Source organism: Xenopus laevis, chromosome 1L (genome assembly GCF_017654675.1).
Source record: "Xenopus laevis strain J_2021 chromosome 1L, Xenopus_laevis_v10.1, whole genome shotgun sequence".
NCBI classification, from domain to species: domain Eukaryota; kingdom Metazoa; phylum Chordata; class Amphibia; order Anura; family Pipidae; genus Xenopus; species Xenopus laevis.
In genome coordinates, this window is record NC_054371.1 from 112,828,908 (window position 1) to 112,849,734 (window position 20,827).

General features: G+C 39.1%; 2 protein-coding genes across 6 annotated transcripts in view; both read left to right on the forward strand.

Moving 5' to 3' along the window:
• The window catches only part of b4galt1l.L (beta-1,4-galactosyltransferase 1-like L homeolog), a 72,728-nt gene extending 60,603 nt beyond the window's left edge, over window positions 1-12,125 (forward strand). Inside the window, exons 7-8 of the mRNA XM_018255526.2 lie at window positions 8,260-8,364; window positions 10,771-12,125. Of these exons, the coding sequence (XP_018111015.1) occupies window positions 8,260-8,364; window positions 10,771-10,924 (259 nt within the window). The 3' untranslated portion in view covers window positions 10,925-12,125. The remainder of the gene's footprint in view (window positions 1-8,259; window positions 8,365-10,770) is intronic.
• Window positions 12,126-19,325: 7,200 nt separating this feature from the next.
• The window catches only part of lsm4.L (LSM4 homolog, U6 small nuclear RNA and mRNA degradation associated L homeolog), a 17,672-nt gene continuing 16,170 nt past the window's right edge, over window positions 19,326-20,827 (forward strand). Inside the window, exon 1 of one of the 5 annotated variants that reach the window (XM_018255591.2) lies at window positions 19,326-19,434. In XM_018255591.2, coding sequence (XP_018111080.1) covers window positions 19,432-19,434 — 3 coding nt within the window. In that variant the 5' untranslated portion in view covers window positions 19,326-19,431. Of the gene's footprint in view, window positions 19,483-19,515; window positions 20,802-20,827 lie in introns of those variants that run through there. The other 4 variants (XM_018255573.2, XM_018255582.2, XM_041562132.1 and 1 more) reach the window with 4 other exon arrangements.

Consider the following 20,827-nt stretch of genomic DNA (forward strand, 5'->3'; position numbering starts at 1 on the left):
TTTTGTCCTGTAGTATAATTGGCCAATACCTACGGATTATTTGTTCAATATCTTTGCTTTGGGCACCATATGTGGAGACATAAGGTAATTATGTGTTTCTATCTTTTTTCTTATAGATAAATAAGCTTTCCATGTCTGTCTGTGACACTTCTAGGGCATGTTTCTTAATGTTTTTTTGGTTATACCCTCTGTTGGTAAATCTTTTTTTAAAGTTATCAGCAGCATTTGTAAATTGACTGTTGTCGGAAGAGATCTACGTGCTCTCAGGAATTGGCCCTTTGGAATGGCTTTAATAACGAATCTGGCCATTGCTTATCTTCAATTGGACATCCAAAACGTTAAGTGTGTTAACCCCAATTTCTGTAGCGAATTTAATGGTTTTGTGTGCCTTATTAGTTGTTCTGATCATTTTTCCAAACAAATGCACCTGGCCTTTCCATAACACCAGAATATCGTCCACAAGGCGAAAATACCCCTGTAGATATGTATTAAATGTACTTTCTAGAAATAATTTTTTCTCCAGGTAATGGACAAAAAGGTTGGCAAAAGAGGGTGTGACCGCAGCACCCATTGATGTCCCTTGACATTGCCAATAAAAATCATTGCCAAACCTAAAATAATTTTTGTGTAGAACCAGTGATAAGCAATCAATAATGAAATATACCAAGTGAGGTGATAAGCTTGTGTCAAGAAGTGCCTCTTCCACTACTTTTATGCCTTCATTCTGTGGGATTGATGTATACAAGCTTTGTATGTCCATGCTACACAGTATGGCATCTGGTTCTATGTTTTCCAATTTATTTTATTTGCATAGCAAATCTGTAATGTCTTTTAGGCAGGTTGGTATTTCATTCACAAGGGGTTGTAAATATTTATCCACAAATTTAGAACGTGGTTCTAGTACCAAATCTATACCTGACACTATCGGTCTACTGGGTGGGTTGTTCAGAGATTTGTGGATCTTAGGAGGTAAGTAAAGTACTGAGATACGTTGATATTCTGTGGTTAGGTATTCTCTTACATTAGGGGTAATAACACCATTCTCCAGGGCTTGTGTGACTAATACATCAATTTCAGTTTTTAAGATGAGGGTGGGATCAGAATTGACTCTTTCATAATGATTTGGCACTGAAAGTTGTTGGAGTGCATCTTTCATATAGTCTGATTTATTCATAATGACAGTTGCTCCACCTTTATCTGCTTTCATATAATTATAGATTTATTGGGTTTTTTAATGTATTTAATGCCTTTCGTTCAGTATATGATAAGTTTTTATGTACATTATTGCTATTATTCACATCCCACAGTTTTTTAACCTCATGTGTTACAATTGTTTCAAATGCATTCAATGTATCATTGCTGACATCTGGGACAAATGTGCTACTTTTCTTAAAGGTACACATTATGTTGTCTGTGATGCTGCCTGTACAACTTAACCCTTTATCTGCCGTGTTGGAAAAATAGAGTTTCAGTTTTAGACCCCTGATACACTTTTGAAAGGCAATTTCTCACTGTGTTAAGCCCAGGGAATACGTAGGTATGAAATTAAGACCCATGTTGAGGAGAGACAGTTCAGGTGCAGACAGGTTAACCGAAGATATATTAACTACAAGGTAATTTACCTGATCTGCCTGCGGTTCCTTTTCGGGTATTTGTCTCTTGTGGCTGTCCTCGTGCTGTGCGTGTCCTTCCTTATGTCCTCCTTTGTTTTGTGGCGCTGATCTAAACCCTCCTGATGAAGGGTGGGTGAAAACCCCCCCGAAACGTTGATTTTTTGGTGGTGAAAAATAAATGGGGAAGCTCCCCACCTGCAACAAATTGGTGTTGTGCTGCTCTCTTCCATTCAACTGTGATTACTATGATTGACGTGTGCCGACCGTCTAGAGAGTTTTTTGCACCATCTAGCAGGAATTGTCATAGGAAAGGCGAGGGAAGTGCAGAAATTTACACATTTGGATAGCTGATCTAAAAAAGACACCGAGCCGGAAGATGAAGGAAGGTCCTCGCCGCTTAAGGTAGTGTATGCTAAGGGTTGTCCTCCTGCTTGGTAGGAAGCTGAGTCATCAAATGTATTTTGTTTGTTCCTGGATGACCTGAGTTCCTTGTTCCTGAAATCCTTGTTCCAGTGTTCTTATTCCAGCATTCCTTGCCCTCCTGATTTTCTGGTAAAGACTTTGTCTTCACCTTGTATTTGATTTTTGGCCTGTTCCTGTTTTCTACTGTTGCCATTAAACTGCAGTTCACTATGTCATCTCCAATTGTTTATGGCTATCCCCCACACTTCTAAGTGTGAGACTCCAGTTACAGGGGCTTCCCGCTGTGCTCGGAACGCTGCCACTTCCACTCCTCCCTCCACATGTAGACCCGGCCTTCCTGGTAGTCTCTGGCGTCTCGATCGAATTTGGATCGCTTCCTTTCTGTTATGGAGGTACGTAATCTCTCCAAGATATCCTTATGGTTTGTGAGGTATTTCTCAGTCTGCAGAACTCCTCATTCTTCAGTAAGTTTTGTTATCAGTGTGGCTATGGCTGTTCGTATTTTATGCAGCTTAGTGGCTATTCTTTCAACGGTTAACACCATCAGGTCAATGCTAGATTTGTTGCATATTTCTTGCCAGCGCTGTTGTAATAGCTGGTCTTCTGCACATAAATTTGGTTTAATGTCCAAGCGCAGACCTCTGGGAATTATTTTATTTTTATACATATTCCGCTAGTCTGCTTATATGTATTTCCTTCGTTTGTAGATTTAGCAGTTCTTTCACTGCATCACTGTGTGTTGTTGATTCAATCGATCAATGGCTTTTCGGCTTCTAATTTGGACAGGATTCCATTAATATTCTCGTCGCTATAGGCAAAGGTAGTAGCGCCCGTGTTGAATATTTCTGGAGAGTTTTCTTCTGACATTTCCTTTAAGTGAAGAGGTTCACAGATAGCAGTCATGGTGGAATTCAAACCAATAAACAAGGGTGACTGTTACCTTGTGTTTTTAATCTATTAGTTGGCTTCTTCTTTGTATTGTACTCTGCCAGAGGTACAGGTTCAAACTGAAAGCAAAATTGTAGTAGTAGCAAGGAATATCATATGAAACAGGTTAACTGCTCAAAAGTGATTTTATTTGCACAACATTTTTCGAGTCTTATGACTCTTTTTCAAGTGTAAAGTGCAGAAGAAGCTTTAAAGTGTACAATAGGATATGACATCACAGTATCCAATACTCTCCCCTCTAATTAAAAAAATAGTGAATATAGTCCATAGTTCATTCCATAGTCCAAAATAGAAAGCCATATATCCAAGGTGATTAGGTCCCTTAGGTGTGGAAAGTGCTGTAATAAAACAAGTTAATTAAAATCAAAACATAAAACACCACTCTGGTTGGGTAAGATTTTTAAGGTACTGTCACATAAAGAACTTTTGACCTACCACTTACTCAACACTGACTGACAGTACTTGAAAATCTTACCCAACCAGAGTGGTGTTTCTTGTTTTGATTTTAATTAGCTTGTTTTTTTACAGCACTTTCCACACCTAAGAAATACCAGAAAAGGAACCGCAGGCAGATCAGGTAAATAACCTTGTAGTTAACATATCTTCGGTTAACCTGTCTGCACCTGAACTGTCTCTCCTCAACAAGGGTCTTAATTTCGTACCTACGTATATAGTCATTATGAATAAATCAGACTATATGACAGAAGCACTCCAACAACTTTCAGTGCCAAATCATTATGAAAGAATCAATTCTGATCCCACCCTCATCATAAAAACTGAAATTGATGTATTAGTCACACAAGCCCTGGAGAATGGTGTTATTACCCCTAATGTAAGAGAATACCTAACCAGGCCTGGATTTGTGGCAAGGCCACATAGGCCCGGGCCTAGGGCGGTGCAATTTCAGGGGCGGCCCAGCCGCATCAGTAACTAGCACTGGAGACTCACGTCAGTCTCCAGTGCTGTTCCCAAGTGTTAAGATGTGCACATGCGCGCGCACATACTGAGGGGGAAGAGGACAGCACCTGGAAGGGGAGGGACATCGCTGGACAGGGGGAAGCGGAAGTGGAGGCGTCAGTGCTGGACAGGGGGAAGTGAAGGGGACGGCACAGTGCTGTTCCCGAGAGTTAAGCTATGTGCACGCACAGAAAGCGGAAGGCCCTGAAAGGCAAGGGGACATCGCTGGACAGGGGGAAACCGGAAGTGGAGGTAACAGTGCTGGACAGGGGAAGCGAAGGGGACGGCACAGGCAGGGGAGCGGGGGCGATGAGTAGAGCCGGCCTAGGGGCGGCAAATTTGTAAATCCGGGCCTGTACCTAACCACAGAATATCCACGCATCCCAGTACTTTACCTACTTCCTAAGATCCACAAATCTCACAGAATAAAGGCATAAAAGTAATGGAAGAGGCACTTCTGGACACACGCTTATCACATCACTTGCTATATTTCATTATTGATTGCCTATCGCTGGTTCTACACAAAAATTATCTTAGGTTTGGCAATGATTTTCATTGGCAACATCAAAGGACATCAATGGGTGCTACGGTCGCACCCTCTTTTGCCAACCTTTTTGTCCATTACTTGGAGAAAAAATTATTTCTAGAAAGTACATTTAATACATATCTACAGGGGTATTCTAGCTTTGTGGATGATATTCTGGTATTATGGAAAGGTTTGGTGCATTTGTTTGAAGAAATGATCAGAACAGCTAATGAAGCACACAAAACTATTAAATTCACTACAGAAATTGAGGTTAACACACTTAACTTTTTGGATGTCCAATTGAAGATAAGCAATGGCCAGATGGCCAGATACACACTAGTCTTTACCGCAAAGAAACTGACAGAAACAATATCTTACATGCAACCAGCTATCATGCACCAAACTTTATTAAAGCCATCCCAAAGGGCCAATTCCTGAGAGCACGTAGGATCTCTTCTGACAACAGCCAATATACAAATGCAGCTGATAACTTGAAAAAAAGATTTACCAACAGAGGGTATAACCAAAAACCATTAAGAAACATGACATAGAAGTGTCACAGACAGACAGGGAAAGCTTACTTATCTATAAGAAAAAATATAGAAACACACAATTACCTTTTGTCTCCACATATAGTACCCAAAAGCAAATAATCCGTAGGTATTGGCCAATTATACTACAGGACAAAACTTTTGGGAGAGTACTTCCAGAGTTACTAATCTTCAGCTATAAGAAGGGGAAAAGCATTAGAAAAGGGGAAAAGCATTAGCATTATGCCCAGCTGAAATAGAACCACTAACAGAGGCGCACAGAGATTCTTAAGTACCCCGAAAAAGGCACATTCCCATGCTTAAACTGCCTGTGTTGCCTGTCAATCATTAAGGGAGATAAATCAATCACCCCGCACAAGGTGTTCTGTACAGCTTAATAACTTGTGAAACACATAGGGGCCCATTTACTTAGTTCGAGTGAAGGAATAGAAGAAGAAAAAAACGTCGAATTTCGAATGTTTTTTTTTTGGCTACTTCGACCATTGAATGGGCTACTTCGACTTCGAATCGAATGATTCGAACTAAAAGTCGTTCGACTATTCGGCCATTCGATAGTTGAAGTACTGTCTCTTAAAAAAAAAACTTCAACCCCCTAGTTCGCCACCTAAAACCTACCGAAGTCAATGTTAGCCTATGGGGAAGGTCCCCATAGGCTTTGCTATCTTTTGGTCGAAGAAAAATCGTTCGATCGATGGATTAAAATCCTTCGAATCAAACGATTCGAAGGATTTAATCGCTCTATTGAACGATTTTTCGTTCAATCGAACTAATTGCGGTAAACCCTTTGACTTCGATAGTAAATTTGCTCCATAATGTTGTGTATCTCTTAAAATGTCCATGTGGAAAGGCCTATATAGGGTAAACCACAAGACAAGTTAAAACTAGAATAAAAGAACACAGTGGTAACATTTGTAACTATAAAAAAGATACATATACAGATACATCTGTATCTAGACACTTCTTTGAAATGAAGCACAATGTTACCCAACTAAAGTGGCTAGTATTGGAAGTAGTAAAAGCGCCACCTAGAGGTGAATTCTGCTCCAAAAGATTCAACAAAGAGAAATGTTTTAGATTAAAAAATTGGACACAGTTGCACCTAAAGGTCTGAATGAAAATTGGAGTGTAAAATATTTCTCATGAATACAATAATCATACATTTGTTTTGTACTTTTACAGAACTTAAACCCTTGCCCTAGTTCCATTGTGAATATTGAATACAGCTAATGGTAAAGTATGGGCATTGATATATTACGTTATCCGATATAGTTGCTAAGTTTCGCTTTGTACAAGTCATTTGTCAGTATTGAGTAAGGGGTAGGTCAAAAGTTCTTTATGTGAAAGTACCTTGAAAATGTTACCCAACCAGAGTGGTGTTTTATGTTTTAATTAACTTGTTTTATTACAGCACTTTCCACACCTAAGGGACCTAATCACCTTGGATATATGGCTTTCTATTTTGGACTATGGAATGAACTATGGACTATTTTCGCTATTTTTCAATTAGAGGGGGAGGGTGGTACAGAGAGTATAGGATACTGTGATGTCATATCCTGTTGTACACTTTAAAGCTTCATCAAAAAATTTTGGTAAAAAAATTCATTAGTATACAACGAAAATTAAACACCACGACAAATTAAACTTTTAAATAGCAAAGCCTTTATTAAGAAATAACTTACAGATACTCCACTTCCTGTCCTCTTTAGAAACGGCGAAAAGGCGACCATCCATACCATGTCTTGGTGTTTATTTTTCGTTGTATACTAACAAATTTTTAACAAAAATTTTTGATGTTACTGGTCCTTTAAGTAGCCTAGAGGTTAGGACTGTGGTCACTCTGGCCTATTTAACCATTTTGCAAAGAAAAAGGTGTGCTAGAGCTACAGTTGGAAGAAATTTGGCAGCTTTATCCTTCCTATTTAATTTAAATTGGTTGGCAGGACATAAAAGATTTTGCAATTAAATAAGGGATGGAAAGGTCTTTCTACGTATGTCGATGGCAGGAACCTGGTTTCTTTTAAAACACTGTTGGCTAGTGGCAATTGGATTACACTGTGTATGTTACCCACAGTTAAAATAGGTGCTGCGACAGAGGCTCTGAAATGTGGGTTTTTGGAAAAGGAATAAGCTGTGGTCCAAGAATCCTTGTTCTCCATGCAGATGGCAATGATCTGGGTGCAGTACACAATGTTACGCATCTTATTTGCTCAAAAAACAAATTTAGCATGTAATAATTGAGCATTTAGTGATGGGCTGACAATATTCTATGCCGAACTCATCACAGGCATTGTCACCTGTGTCACCATGGTGCTTAAACATAAAAAATTAGAGAGGGATAATGCCCTGTTGCTCAATAGGGATAGGGTGCACCTTAATCCTATAGGGTTAGATATTTTAAACATGGGCATACAAGCAAGGATAAAGAATGCTCTGGTTATGCTGGGGCAGCAATTTGACTCGTAAGGCCTCATTGCTGGTGGTCTATGACAGGAGACATCTGAATGTACTGATTTTAACCCCAGTTGGCATATATCCTGGGTTTATGATTTCTGATACTAAAGCAGCGCTATCAGTTTTTCCCGAAAGAAGAAGTCTCATGTCTTTATTCATGTGTACATAAATATGTGCAGTGGTTTTGTGGCTGCTGTTTTGGCCTGTTGGTTTGTCATGGTTACTGCCAAGGAGCAAATTTGACTACTCTTTTTAATTGACACCCTTTGCCTTTAAAGCATATTCAATCGGTTGACAAACTGACACCAGCAAAATATAATTATATTCTAGAGTATGTCACTATTACTGTAGAATTATGTTTCCAGTTAAACCTCTTTGTATCAGATGGGGACTTCCATTATTAGTTTAGTAGGAAAGGAAGAATGGTTAGTATGTGGTATTTGGATACCTTTGTTGCAGAAGGCAGTTTGGATGACTGCCCCTGGTTGCTAGTTAAAGCCATACAAAACTGGTTAATAAATAATTTTTATTAACATGTATTTTTAAAAAAACAACATATTGCACATCATCGTACAGTAAATGGGCATATACATTAAACATACAGAAAAACATACACAAATCACCAATACAAAAAGCAAAGAGGGCCCTGCCCAAAAGATCTTACAATCTAATATTCTCTTAACTGCATTTTAACTCTCATTGTTGTTCCAATATGGGACATGTTGATGTTTAGCATCAACAATCCGGAGCTGTTTAGTCACTGAAGTGTATTCTTTCTTTTTCCTGCCAGAGTGGTGGCTGTGGGACTGAAGGTTGACCGTCCAGACCAAACAATTGCGAGATCCAGAATGATTTCTCATCAAAGAGATCCTGGTAATGAACGTAATGGAAAGAGGTACTGAGAACTCATTGTTATAGACTGATACTAGGTGACAATCAACCAGTGGTTTCTATCTAAAGGGGTGGATTACCTTTAAATTAACATTTAGCATGTTAAAGAACTAATTCTAAGCATTATTTTAAATTGGTCTTAATTTTTTCTTATTTTTTTTTAATTATTTGCCTTCTTCTTCATCTTCTGACTTTTTCCAAATGTTAGATGGGGGTCACTGGCCCCTTCTAAAAAAAACAAATGTTCTGTAAGGCTAAACATTTTTGTTATTGCTACTTTTATTACTACTTTTTTATTAGTGCAGCAAATGTGTTTTGACCATGCCCATTTTTGTGGCCACACCCCCATTACCATTTTATACAATTTGGCAGGTTATGAACGTTTGAACACATTTCTGTGTTTTTTATGTGTTAATATACAGTAGTTTTGCTAATGAAGATGAATTGCCCTTTAAGCTGCAAGTCATAGTTCCCCAAGAGACCTACTTATCTTAAATTGTTACAATTCTTCCTTTGCTCGTCCTAAATTGTTACAAAAGCATCTAAGTGCACCTGCACCTATTTTTGGCTCTTTGCCAAAAGCCAATTAAGTTTTAGAAATGTGGTATCTTTTTCTGGCTGTTCAGTGCAGGAGATCAAAGAGAAAGTCGGGACATTTCAGTAAAAATCCGGGACAGCGGGTTGAGCTGTAAAAATTGAGAAAAAAAGGACAGTTGCAGTATTTCCTAATTACACAAAAATGCATGCTGCCCACTCCATCCCCTCTATTTATAGACCTCCGACTGCCCCCCCATGCGCGCACGCGGTGACGTCACAAAAGAGGCAGGAGGAAAGAGGTCATGAGTTTATAAATTCAAGGGCCAGAAGCCAGCAGTTTGAGAAGAGTTTTTGCCGTAGCCGGCCTGAACCTGCCTGACCCTGAGGGTTTCAGCCCGGCACACACATCACTAGTAAGAACCTTTTACCTTCAGTAAGCCAAACAAAATGCATTTTGCAAAGTGCAAATAAAGGCTACAATTGAACTATTTTGCACTTTGCACACTGCCTTCTGTTTTTTTCTAATTGAATAGGCCCCTGCTGCTTTGGGTTGGCCTGCACTTTGTGACATATTCAATCTAGCGCAAGGTGCAGAGTACAGAATTCTACAGGACACAGGGCACAAGTGCCTGTTAGGTAAGCACAAAGGGGCACACTGTAGCATGTAAGTGATTAGGTCTCTGAACAGCAATATTTCATCAAAGTGATATTGTGCTAAAAATGTTGCGAAGAACCTATCATATGTATATTTTTTCATTTATTTAGAGCTTGTAAGGAGGCAAAATGTGAATTGTTAAATAGTTAATGTATAGTATAATTAGTTTGGCCACTAGGTAGCAGTGCTACCTAAATTGAACTGTGAAAGTTGTTGGTACTAAAAAAGTGAATAAAAGAAAACAGAAAATAGGGTGGCCATTCTGGCAGTGATAGAGGAAGGGACAGCAGTCTTTTTTAGGGAGAAGTGAGGAGAAAAGGTTGTCCAGCTGTCTACTTGTAACGAAGGAATCACAGCAATAAACATCAACTGTTTAAGAGAAAGTCTTCCATATCACAAGCTACTTATGTATGCAGTGCTGTACAGCAGAACACTAACAATTTGTGTGTCCCACGAGAGTAGTCAGTGGGGCAGATTTACTAAAGGCCGAAGTGGCCGTCGCTAGCAATCATTTGCCAGAAATCCCATCTGCAGGAGCATCGGCAATATACTAACAGGTGTAGAGGACAATTCGCTAACAAAACAGACCGTCACTAGCCCAGTTTCACGCCCTATCACCAGGCGAATTTTTGCTCAGGTTAAAGATCGTTACTCCGCAGATTCACTAAAGAGCGAATTTTACAGAAAGGTACCTTTTGCGAAAATTGAATCCTTTAGTGAATTTGCCCCTTTGAGTTTATTTTGATGAGGCCGAGTAAAGATTCCATTTGCTCTGAATGGTTTCCTAACAAACATGGATACAAAAAGTGCATTGTGGTTTTTACTTTTTAAAATATGAATGTACATTAAAAGTTACCTATAGGTCATGTTGAGTGTTTTTTGCCAAGAGGTCTGTTTTTGTAAATCATTTTTAGTTGATGTTCCTAAACCTGACTGTTTTGCCAACCTGACTGTCCCATCTCAGCCTGTCAGTTAAAGTTTCTAATGCTAATGGACTTCTGCTGCACAAATTTGGCAGCCCCCACATAGATGAGCACAGGGAGTCAGATGGGTAATGTAAAAGCTTTGAGCAAATACTTTATGGCCAAATTATAAGTAGTAAACAAAGCCAATACTATGATAGATGTAAAAATGGTTTAATTTCTGGTGTCAGTAACTCTTTAATTTTCTATATTCTGCCATTTTTTAGAATATAATTTTGTTCTTTTGTTTTCCCAGCTTTTCTCTAATAAACAAAGCGTATGAACGTCTACATAAGGATGGACTGAGTTCCCTGAAATACACTGTCATCGGAATAACCAATCATAAACTTTATACCAAAGTGACAGTGGATATTGGGAATGGAGAAGATGTTTCCCCTGAAGCCAATTAGTGAACTAGCTATTTTTTTACTTACATTATTATGCAAATGAAAACTGCACTCTGCAATGCCTTTCTAATCATCAGGTGGATTTTCTAAACAAAAATAACTGGATAGAACTTGAACTGTGTCAGTAAACAAGAGTTTCATCTGCACGTGAATGAAATAGAGAAAACCCACAAGGTCAAAATTTGCTAGACCACATTGCTCTGTGCCCATAACACTGCACTTTTCGTTTGACTTCCCATAACAAAACAAATAACATAGTTGTGTTAACACTGTGCCAAAATGAAGGAAATTGGCAGGCGCTTCTCAACAATATACAATGCAGCTTTGGAAATGTATGGGCTCAGAAACCACATTTTCATGTCAAGTCATTAAGTGGGTTCTTTATTAAGGTTGTGTTTTCCACAAAAATTTGAGTTTTTTTGTCAAAAGTCACATTTTCGGGTTAAAACTTGAATTTTTCAAGATTTATTATACCTCAACCCTGGAAATAACTTGAATCCAAAAATACACCATATAAAACCAGTCAATGTCATGTAGGAGTCAATGGCAGAAGTCCCTTGAACCATTTGAAGATGTTAATAGCCTTCATGATCTAGTTTTTTTTTCCGGAAGGTTTTTCCCGAAAACTGAATCAATTCAAGAGATTTGATATATATTGATATGTAGGTACAATCTGGCCATTCATGATTGAGCTCAAATGACACTACAGAATGAGCAAACAGTGGATGCCTTCTATGTGGTCAGCTTTCTTCTCCCTTGGTCAACATGTAATGTAATGCAATTCAATTCTAAACAATAACATAGCTTAAATAGGTGTCACATTTCAAAGTTTTTATTTTCCATATGTATTTGTTTTTATTGTGTTTTTACCCAAGAGGAGATACTTCTATTGAAAGCTGTTATTTCACATAAATGCTCTGGGAAATCGTTACATGTAAGACTACAAGAAGCACAAATAAAAAACAGGATGATTGACGGAAGAAACCGTAATCTGAATAACTGTATAGTGTTATTCAATGTAACAAGAGTAACAACAGTTGACACATAAGGTTAGGTAGTTTAGTAGTTTGGTTGTATGATTGGTGTAAAGCTGGCCATAGACGCAAAGATCTGATCGTACGAATCGAGGATTCATGCGATTTTCGGAACATGTGTGGAGAGTCCCGACATTTTTCGTCCGGCGGAGATCGGTCGTTTGGTCGATCGGACAGGTTAGAAAATTTCTGTCGGCTGCCGAGATATCTCTGCGTGTATTGCCGATCGTACGATTTTCAGTGGGAGACTGTCACTAGCTTTGGTTGGACATAGATATCGTACGATTGCTTGTCAGGGGCAGAACATTGCTGATCTCTTCTTTAACTAATCTGACTGGTAAGACTTTGATCTGAATGGTTAGTGGTGGGTCGGGAGATGGGAAAGTCCGATCGTACGATGATTCGTACGATCGGATCTTTGCATCTATGGCCAGCTTAACCCATGTGTCTTAATCTCTTGAACAATCAAGATGGCTCCATCTACTGTTTTATAACTGAATGAGCTTCACTGTTCAGCCTTCATCTTTTGTCAAAGTTTCTGCTTGTTTAACTTGGAAAAACAATAAAAATCATTTAAAACAGTAACAGTTGACACATTTTCTTTAACACAGACCTAAAATAGAATTGAGGTGTGGTCATATAATAGGAATAGGAACTAGGGCTGCCACCTTTTCTGGAAAAAATAGCAGTCCTCCTATATTTTTATATACTGCAGTACATGCTACCATGTGAAACAGAAGAGTGATTTAGTCAAGCTGTTTGTTGACAGTGTCTTGAGATCTACTGATCACCAACTAAAAGTCTACTGATCTACCTTTTGGACACCCCTGCGTTTCAGTGGCAAAATGGGTTGTGTTTCTGTGGCCATGCTTACACCGTGTCTTCAGGTGCAAAAACATCACTATCTGGAGGTGAGAGGTCGGGCTGTTTTTTGGCCTTCACATCTGACTGTATCCCAAGAGTTGTTGCCTCTCATAGTATTGGAGTCTATAAAATAAGAGCTGCAGCATAACAATTCTGTTTCATATAGTTCTTACAAATATACCACGCTAAATTGAAATCATTGAGGCAATAGATTTATTACAACTGTTGCCATAGAAGTACCATCTTCTAATTTATTTGAAAAATAAAGGCATAAAAATAACTAAAGAAGGGGCTATCCGCCCAAAATGCCCTCTATGTTGGCAGCTGTGTTAGAAGCACCATTACCTTGTGAAATGATTTCAGAAGACCTGGTGTGTGGCTGACGCTTAACAACAAAGTGTGAGCAGAGCTAGAAAATATTATCATTATTATAATACACAAGAGCTATGAATCCCATATCCTGTAAACGTTATCCTTATTTACAGTGCTTAGTGATGTCATCAGTTATAATCGGAGCTTAGTGATGTTATTTCATACATGACTCACTGAAACTTGTGTATTAGAATAAATAAAGAACCGCCTGTTGAAAAATATAAGAATGTTAGAAGTAACCTTGGTGTTCCCTGTATGACTACAGCTATTTTCGAAGTAGCTGAAGTTTCCTCACCGTGTGTTTCCCCAGTGGCGATTTGCATGTTGTCCAATAGAGAGGACATTTTGTTGTCCGCTGTAGCCGACATTAATCGTTGGCGACAAAACCTCCTGTCTGTCATTGGTATTAAGGTATGTAGATCCAAATTATTGGTCAGGGAACAAAGATTTTGTCCAAGGTTCATGCCCTTATAACTTATATTAGGCTTCTCCGCTGTATTATAGACAACTTCAGTATGTGCTGCAATGCAGCTTTTGGATATATCACAGTGGCACAGAATCCCAAGCCAATAATGACACTGCTAAGTATATTGCAGCAAAAACACATACACTATAACTAGTTGTGTAACTGTGTGGCAGAGCTTACAGGGCTGACAATGTAATAACATCTCTATGGGTCATAAAACATGACTAGTACTGCAACTATCTGCATAGTTCTGAGATCAAGCTCAAAGGGTTAATTATGAAACCACTGGAACTCACAAAACATGCAGAGGTTAAGGTAATAATATATCACTGTGAAAGGACATACAGAGCTGGTAATGTGAACTTTAAAGGTTTTTATTTTAGCAACTGGCAATACAATAAGATGGTTATGACAAGAGTATATAGTTTATCAAGCATGTTACATTTCAGAAACAACAAAAGAGCAAATCACATATGTCAATTGGAGCATACGATTAACAAGTTTTAACCAATAGCTAATCAAGGAAGGCTTGGGTTGTAACCAGTGTAAAATAATAGCTTTCTTTGCATAAAATAGTAAAGTTCTATAGAGTATTCTGGTATGGCTCAGGGGGACTAGGTCATCTATTACCCCCGGTAGGCACGCTTCAGGGGAAACAATTAGACTTGAAGTCTAGATAGTCACTGAGGCATTGACCCATATAAAGTGATTGCTTTCTTGTAAGTGAGGTACTAGCCAGTGAGTTGCAAGGCCCGTTACATTATGCAATATTGGTTATAGTTAGAGTCCGTGGGGTCATTAATACATTTGGTTTCTGCTTTCTGGAGATCAGCCTCTGCATTTGTGACTAACTGCTTGGTGTTGCTTCTTGCCTTAGCTATTGCCTTAATAAGAGAACCTCAAGCAACTGCTTTGGAGGCCTCACAGCATATTACAATTGAGGCTGAACCCCTATTAGATTCCCAGTATTTCGCGTATTCTTGGATCATGGTCTTGGACCTCTGCGTTTTTTGACCAAAGGGGACTGAGTCTCCACATTTTATCTGCTGGGTGATTCCAAAGCTTTAGTGTGACTAGCAAGGGGGAGTGGCCAGAAAAGGTTCCTGGCAAATAGACTGCATCAGTTGTCAGTAAGAGAAAGTCTGAAGAAGCCAAAGCAAAATCAATCCGCGAAAGAGTTTTGTGTGACATGCATATTGCTTCATGGTGGTATTTTTCCACCTCCAAATATCCATTACCCCCATAGATTCAGCCCATTGGGCTAGTGGTGTAGGTGCTGTCGATTGAGACGACAGTTTATCTAATTTAGGCTCTAGAGGGGAGTTAAAGTTGCCCATTATGCAAATTGGAGTCAGAGGTTATTCCAGGATCTTTTTAAAAATATATTCCAAAGTATCTAACGTCACGGTAGGGGGGTACACATTAACTAGAACCAAAGGCACTGAGTACAGTTTACAATGGATAATAATATACATGCCATATGTATCTACATGGATCTTTAAAAGTTCAAACATTATATATTTCCTGACAAGAATAGCTACTCCCCGAGCATGCGTGGAAAACATGGCATGGTAGCGGTGAGCCACCCATGTCTTTTTTAAGGTAAGAATCTTTTGGCCTATGAGGTGAGTTTACTGTAGGAACACTAAGAATAAGACTTGATATATTGGAATAACTGTGCTTTCTTGAATTTAGAATTAAGGCCCCTGACATTCCAGGAGAATGAGGTTATAGCAGACATTTTACCCAATGAAGTTGTTTACCAGTTGCAGGCAGGAATACAGTGTGTGCAGCATTTTCATATGCATAACAATAAACATAACATAAACAATAGTAAGACCCCACATTTCTCCAACTTTGCCCTTCCCACCCCTGCCCAGCCATTAAACTAAGTAGGCCTATGTCCAAAAATAATATTAACTGAAGCAAAGATAGGTCGATTCCATAACTGTCATGTGCAGAAATGGTTGCTGCTTGCCATATCTGTCTGTAGGTGCCAGTTTGGGAGATGTTTGCTTGATCAGGTGCATATTTTTGTTCAAAGGATTCCTTTGTTAGATTAGGGAACTATGCTTGGAGGCAGATGCATGATCAGGATTGCTACCATTAGCAAAGGAGCATGTGTACCTTTGGATTGAAGCTGGTGATGCTGCCTGTCTGTTAACAAACACGTATCTATAAGGGGGGAAAGGTACCTTCTGCCTGCAGAGTAGTGGCAGCTCATATTAACTCCTTAGAATCCTTTAACTGTTGGAGAATTGTCACAGATAACAGTGCTTTTACTGTGTCTTGAATTGTGCAGTGAAGAATAACTTTCCAAAGCAGATATGCACTTAGATCCTGGTGTAATGTGGTAACAGCAGCACATAGTGGTGGTAGTGTAGTTGGTAGTGTGATTTCGGCCCACTTGTGCAGATGGAGCCGTTAAAGTTTACCTGCTTCTGGAGTGGGGGAGAGACGGCTTTGGATAGTAGTTTGATGTGTTTCGACTCACTGCATGCTAGATTCTGGTTGTTTGAAGAACAGAGTTGAATCTCTGGTGGTGATGCGCATTTTTGCTGGGAATAGCATTGTGTATTGTATTTTCAGTGATCAAACAGCGTCAAACTTATATGAAAGTACTGCACTTCTTTTGTACCATTGTGGAGAAATCTGGATACAGTGACACCTTTTTTGTTGTCTTGGATTGTTCGGAGAAGGTGTCAACTCCAAGTTTGTCTTTTTGCCAAGTCTCTATAAGGGTCTCCATATAGGGCCCCTCGCACCCTTTTGGCAGGTCGATCACACAAAGATTAGACCTGCGCTGTCTATTTTCAAGATCATCGACATGGGCAATAAGCAAGAATTTGTCACATTGGAGCTGTTGTACCTGCCTTTGCAGTGGCAAGTGTTCATCTTCCAGAGTGCCTATACGACGTTTGGCCTCCATGGTATGTACATAGCATAGCATGTCACAGCAAGGAACAATCTATTTTTATCTCTTCTGTTTTAGTTGTCATAGTTGCGGCAGTGTCGATATCTGCGCTGTCAGTGAGAATTTGGATTCCGTTATCGCTAGCATAAAGGAGTGTAGTCTAGGTTTGGAAGGTTGATCTCCAGAAGCATCTGAGTGTGGAGAGTCAGGCCCACCATGAGCAGAGAGTCCTGTTGCTGAGTCAGACCCTCCACTGCCATCTTCGGTAGTTGTTTTGCAGACAGTTTCGGAAAACTCTCCAATTTCACTTTTCCAGTGTTCTTGGAGGGCATATTAGTGGAGAGTTGGCTTTTCAATGGGGCACTTAAAGTCCTATCCTAAGGCTCAGGATAGCTGATGGAACAGGAGCTTAAGCACTACATATCTGCCCTGCTTCACATCCTAGCTCTGCCCCTGCTGATGTGAACTTTTTAAAGAAATTATACACTGCAAATGTACAATTATGGCACAATCATATTTATCTTTATTGATATCCATAATGTCTGTTTAGCAAATCAATGCAAGGTAAATATTCTCGCAATGAAAGGAATATAAGCAAATCACATAGTGTTGATAAATGCAAGCCACAGCCACTCCACTCCCAATATCAATGACAGGACCTATCAAGCCAGTGGAATCCATGCACAGACATTGTTATATTTGCACCATCTGTTATACATTTAAAAATAGCTAACATTTGTATAGAGTATATTATCATTATCAGACTTCTGTGTGGAAAATTAAACTGTTGAAGAAACTATATACAAAATAAAGAGGGAAGGCACACACCCTTAGTTTAAGCTGCAAGGTGCTAATCCATAGGTGACTCCCCATAAGGGTCTCCAAAAATTTTTTTTAGAAACGATATAAGCTGTTGTTGTAAATACAGTTTCTTATACCATCTGGTGGTCATAGGGAGTATAACAGTCAAAACAGCCTACAGCCAAAATACATCTTGGATATTGTGTAAACAATTGCATTTCCAGGGCCGGACTGGGGGGCCCGCGGCCCACCGGGACTCCAGTCCAGTGCCTCCCTTACAGGCCCCCCGTCCCCCTGCTGCAAAGTGCTGTGCAGTGCCCCCTCAGTGCGCACACAGTGCCGCCTCTGTGTTCGTGCGCACACGGCGCTCCATCGGCGCGAATCAACGAAGATCCCTTATTTTTTTTCAAAAAACAAGCATCGGGGGAGGGGGCCAGTCCGACACTGTGCATTTCCATTTCTTTGTGGTAACCTCATAATTTTTGAGCCTAAAAGAAAGCTGAAGATTTTGGTTGACTGTTAGGATTGCCACATTTTGACAATGCCAAAACTAGCCAATTGGAACAATAAGGTTTAGGCAAGGAAGAGCCTTAGAGGCAGAAAAACTGCTCAAGTGAATTTATTTATGTTTCACACTAAATGTTTCGAGCCTCCTGGCTCTTTGTCAAGTGTCACTCGACACTTGACAAAGAGCCAGGAGGCTCGAAACATGTAGTGTGAAACATAAATAAATTCACTTGAGCAGTTTTTCTGCCTCTAAGGCTCTTCCTTGCCTAAACCTTATTGTTCCAGTTTGAAGTGTACCCAGGTGGAGGTACTTAACAAGGACTGAAGCCGACGAATTGCATGCATTAGGGTCACAGGTAACAGTCACTAGACTGATTTGAAAACTAGCCAATTGAGATACCAGTGGCACACCAAAATCTTAGGCTCATTGTGCAAAGTGCTTTAATAATATCCGACTTATTTCGCAGTATCCCTTGAAGACTTCCTCAGTGTGGGTGTTATAGTCACACAAGTCTTTCCAAATCTTGTGAATATACACTTGAATGTATCATTTAGAACAGTTTCCAGAGTCTGTGACACCCCCCCCCCCCGAGCTTCTTTAGAAAGACACAAGAAGAAAAATGAAACGTTAAGCTTCAATATTAGAGAATGGTCACAAATAGAAACTAAAAAGTAAATTTAAAAAGTCCCTATTTCTGGTTAATTATCCAAAAACAACTGGAAAGTGTTGGAAGTTGAACAACCCATTTAAAGAGTGAAAGGGGTTGTTCACCTTTGAGATAACATTAAGTACGATGTAGTGAGTGATATTGTGAGACAATTTGCAATTTGTTTTGATTTTTTATTATTGAAGGTTTTTGAATTATTTAGCTTTTTATTTAGCAGCTCTTCAATTTGCATTTTAACTAATCTGGTTGCTAGGGTCCAAATTACCCTGGCAACCATGCATTGGAATATAAATAGGAGTGGGCCTGAATAGAAGGATAAGTACTAAAAAGTAACAATAACAACACATTTGTAGCCTTACAGAGCATTTGTTTTTTAGATTTGAAAGCTGCAAAGAGTTTTGAATTGAACGTTCTATAACATAATAAAAGTTACCTTAAAGGTGAACCACCCCTTTAATGGATGTTTTACCTGCTTTAGTAAAGACAATTAGGCTCATATCATGCCTGCTTACTTGCCCAGAATAATTTCTGTAGCAAAGAGTACCCTCCTACGAAAGCCAGTAAATATATTTACTCTTGTATGCTAAAAAATATATTTTTTTAAGACTCCATCCTTACTAATTTTACAACACTATCACCTCCCCAATTTTGCTTTTATTATTTTGACACGTTTAAAGTGGAAACTACGCTTCTTTCCCTTAACCATGATGGCCGCGCCTAATGATCACATGACCTGTTCATTCTACGCCACCATTGGATAGGAATAGTGAGGTTTTTACTAGTAGGAGAAGGTGTCGCTAAATTCCTTTTCCCGACAGGCTCTGCGTTTGTTGTCTGAGCAACAAGCGGAAGTGACCGTGAGGAAGCCCGGCTCAGTGCGAAAAATGGCGAGTTACCTGGTGTGGGAAGCGGGCTTGGACTACCTGCACCTCACAGTGACTTTTTTTGTTTTAGTAATAGGATTATACATGCCTTGTGTGTCATGGGAAGGTTAAAATATGGGCATATTAGAGTCATGTAACCTCTGTAATCTCAAATGGGCATGCATGTTCCCGCCTGTTCTTAGCTCGTTGTGTAGCAAATACAGTTCGATTACTTAGTCATATATATGGTTGTTGGGCTCACTAACCCAGGCAATACTGCTCCTTAGTTATTTCAAGCGCAGAACAAAAAAATTAAAAATTCCTACAGAAACAATTGATGGGAGTGAAGTGCTTTAAGTCTTTCTTATTCATTGATTTAGTGAGGCTGTAATTCAAATAGCAAAAAATTAGGGATGGGCCAAATCCACTATTTTGGGATTTGGCCAATCCGAACCATAATTTGCATAGGAAGGAAGGTTTAAAGACAACCATGCAGGTGGCCATGCTAGTTTCTTAGTGAATAATAACCAATATATACCATACAGTAATGCTATGATTTATTAGCTGCCAAAAAAACAGAATCTTTAAAAGGAATTATGCTTTTGTGTGTTCAGATTGCATATTTAACATACACAATTTCAGTTCAATAAGCAACATTTTGTACAATTGATTTATCTTTTCTAAAAGTAAAGGGAAACGCAACAAAAATGAATAATGTACTCCAAAGGCAGTAGTTTTATTTTATATTGTGACTGGATGGAGCAGGAAATTCTCTTTTTGATAAACAGAATGAAAAAGTATCTGACCGTCTTGTTCTAGAACACGGAATTCTCTGGTATCTGCCATATTGTGTCAGTTTAGATATTGCGCAGAGTCTTCAGTATAACAGTACTGTTCCTTAAAATTGATAATGTATTTCCATTGAAGTTTAAAAAGTCTGCTTCTGAAAAAATCTATGTAAAAGCTATGTCATGTGGAGCAAATTTCCCACCAGTGTACTTAAGTTGACAAATAATTGAAAATGCTGTTTTCTGTTTAACTGTGTAGCGCTCTTTGTGCCTAAAAGCTCCTCCTCACATGTAGAAATGCAAATAAATTAAATAGGGTGTTTTTTTTTTTTTTTTTATGGACTATGCATTCAAGATTCACTGTATATGGAGAAACACTTTTATTTCAACACCAGGACTGTGGATAGTCTGTATATGTTGTCTTGCATGGTCGCTATATAACTAAAATGCTTCTGAAATGAAAAAAAAGGGAACAAGTAAAGCTGGCCATAAATGCAAAGATCCGATCCTACGAATCGAGGATTCGTACGATTTTCGGACCATGTGTGGAGAGTCTCAACATTTTTCGTCCGGCGGAGATCGGTCGTTTGGTCAATCAAACAGGTTAGAAAATTTCTGTCGGCTGCCGA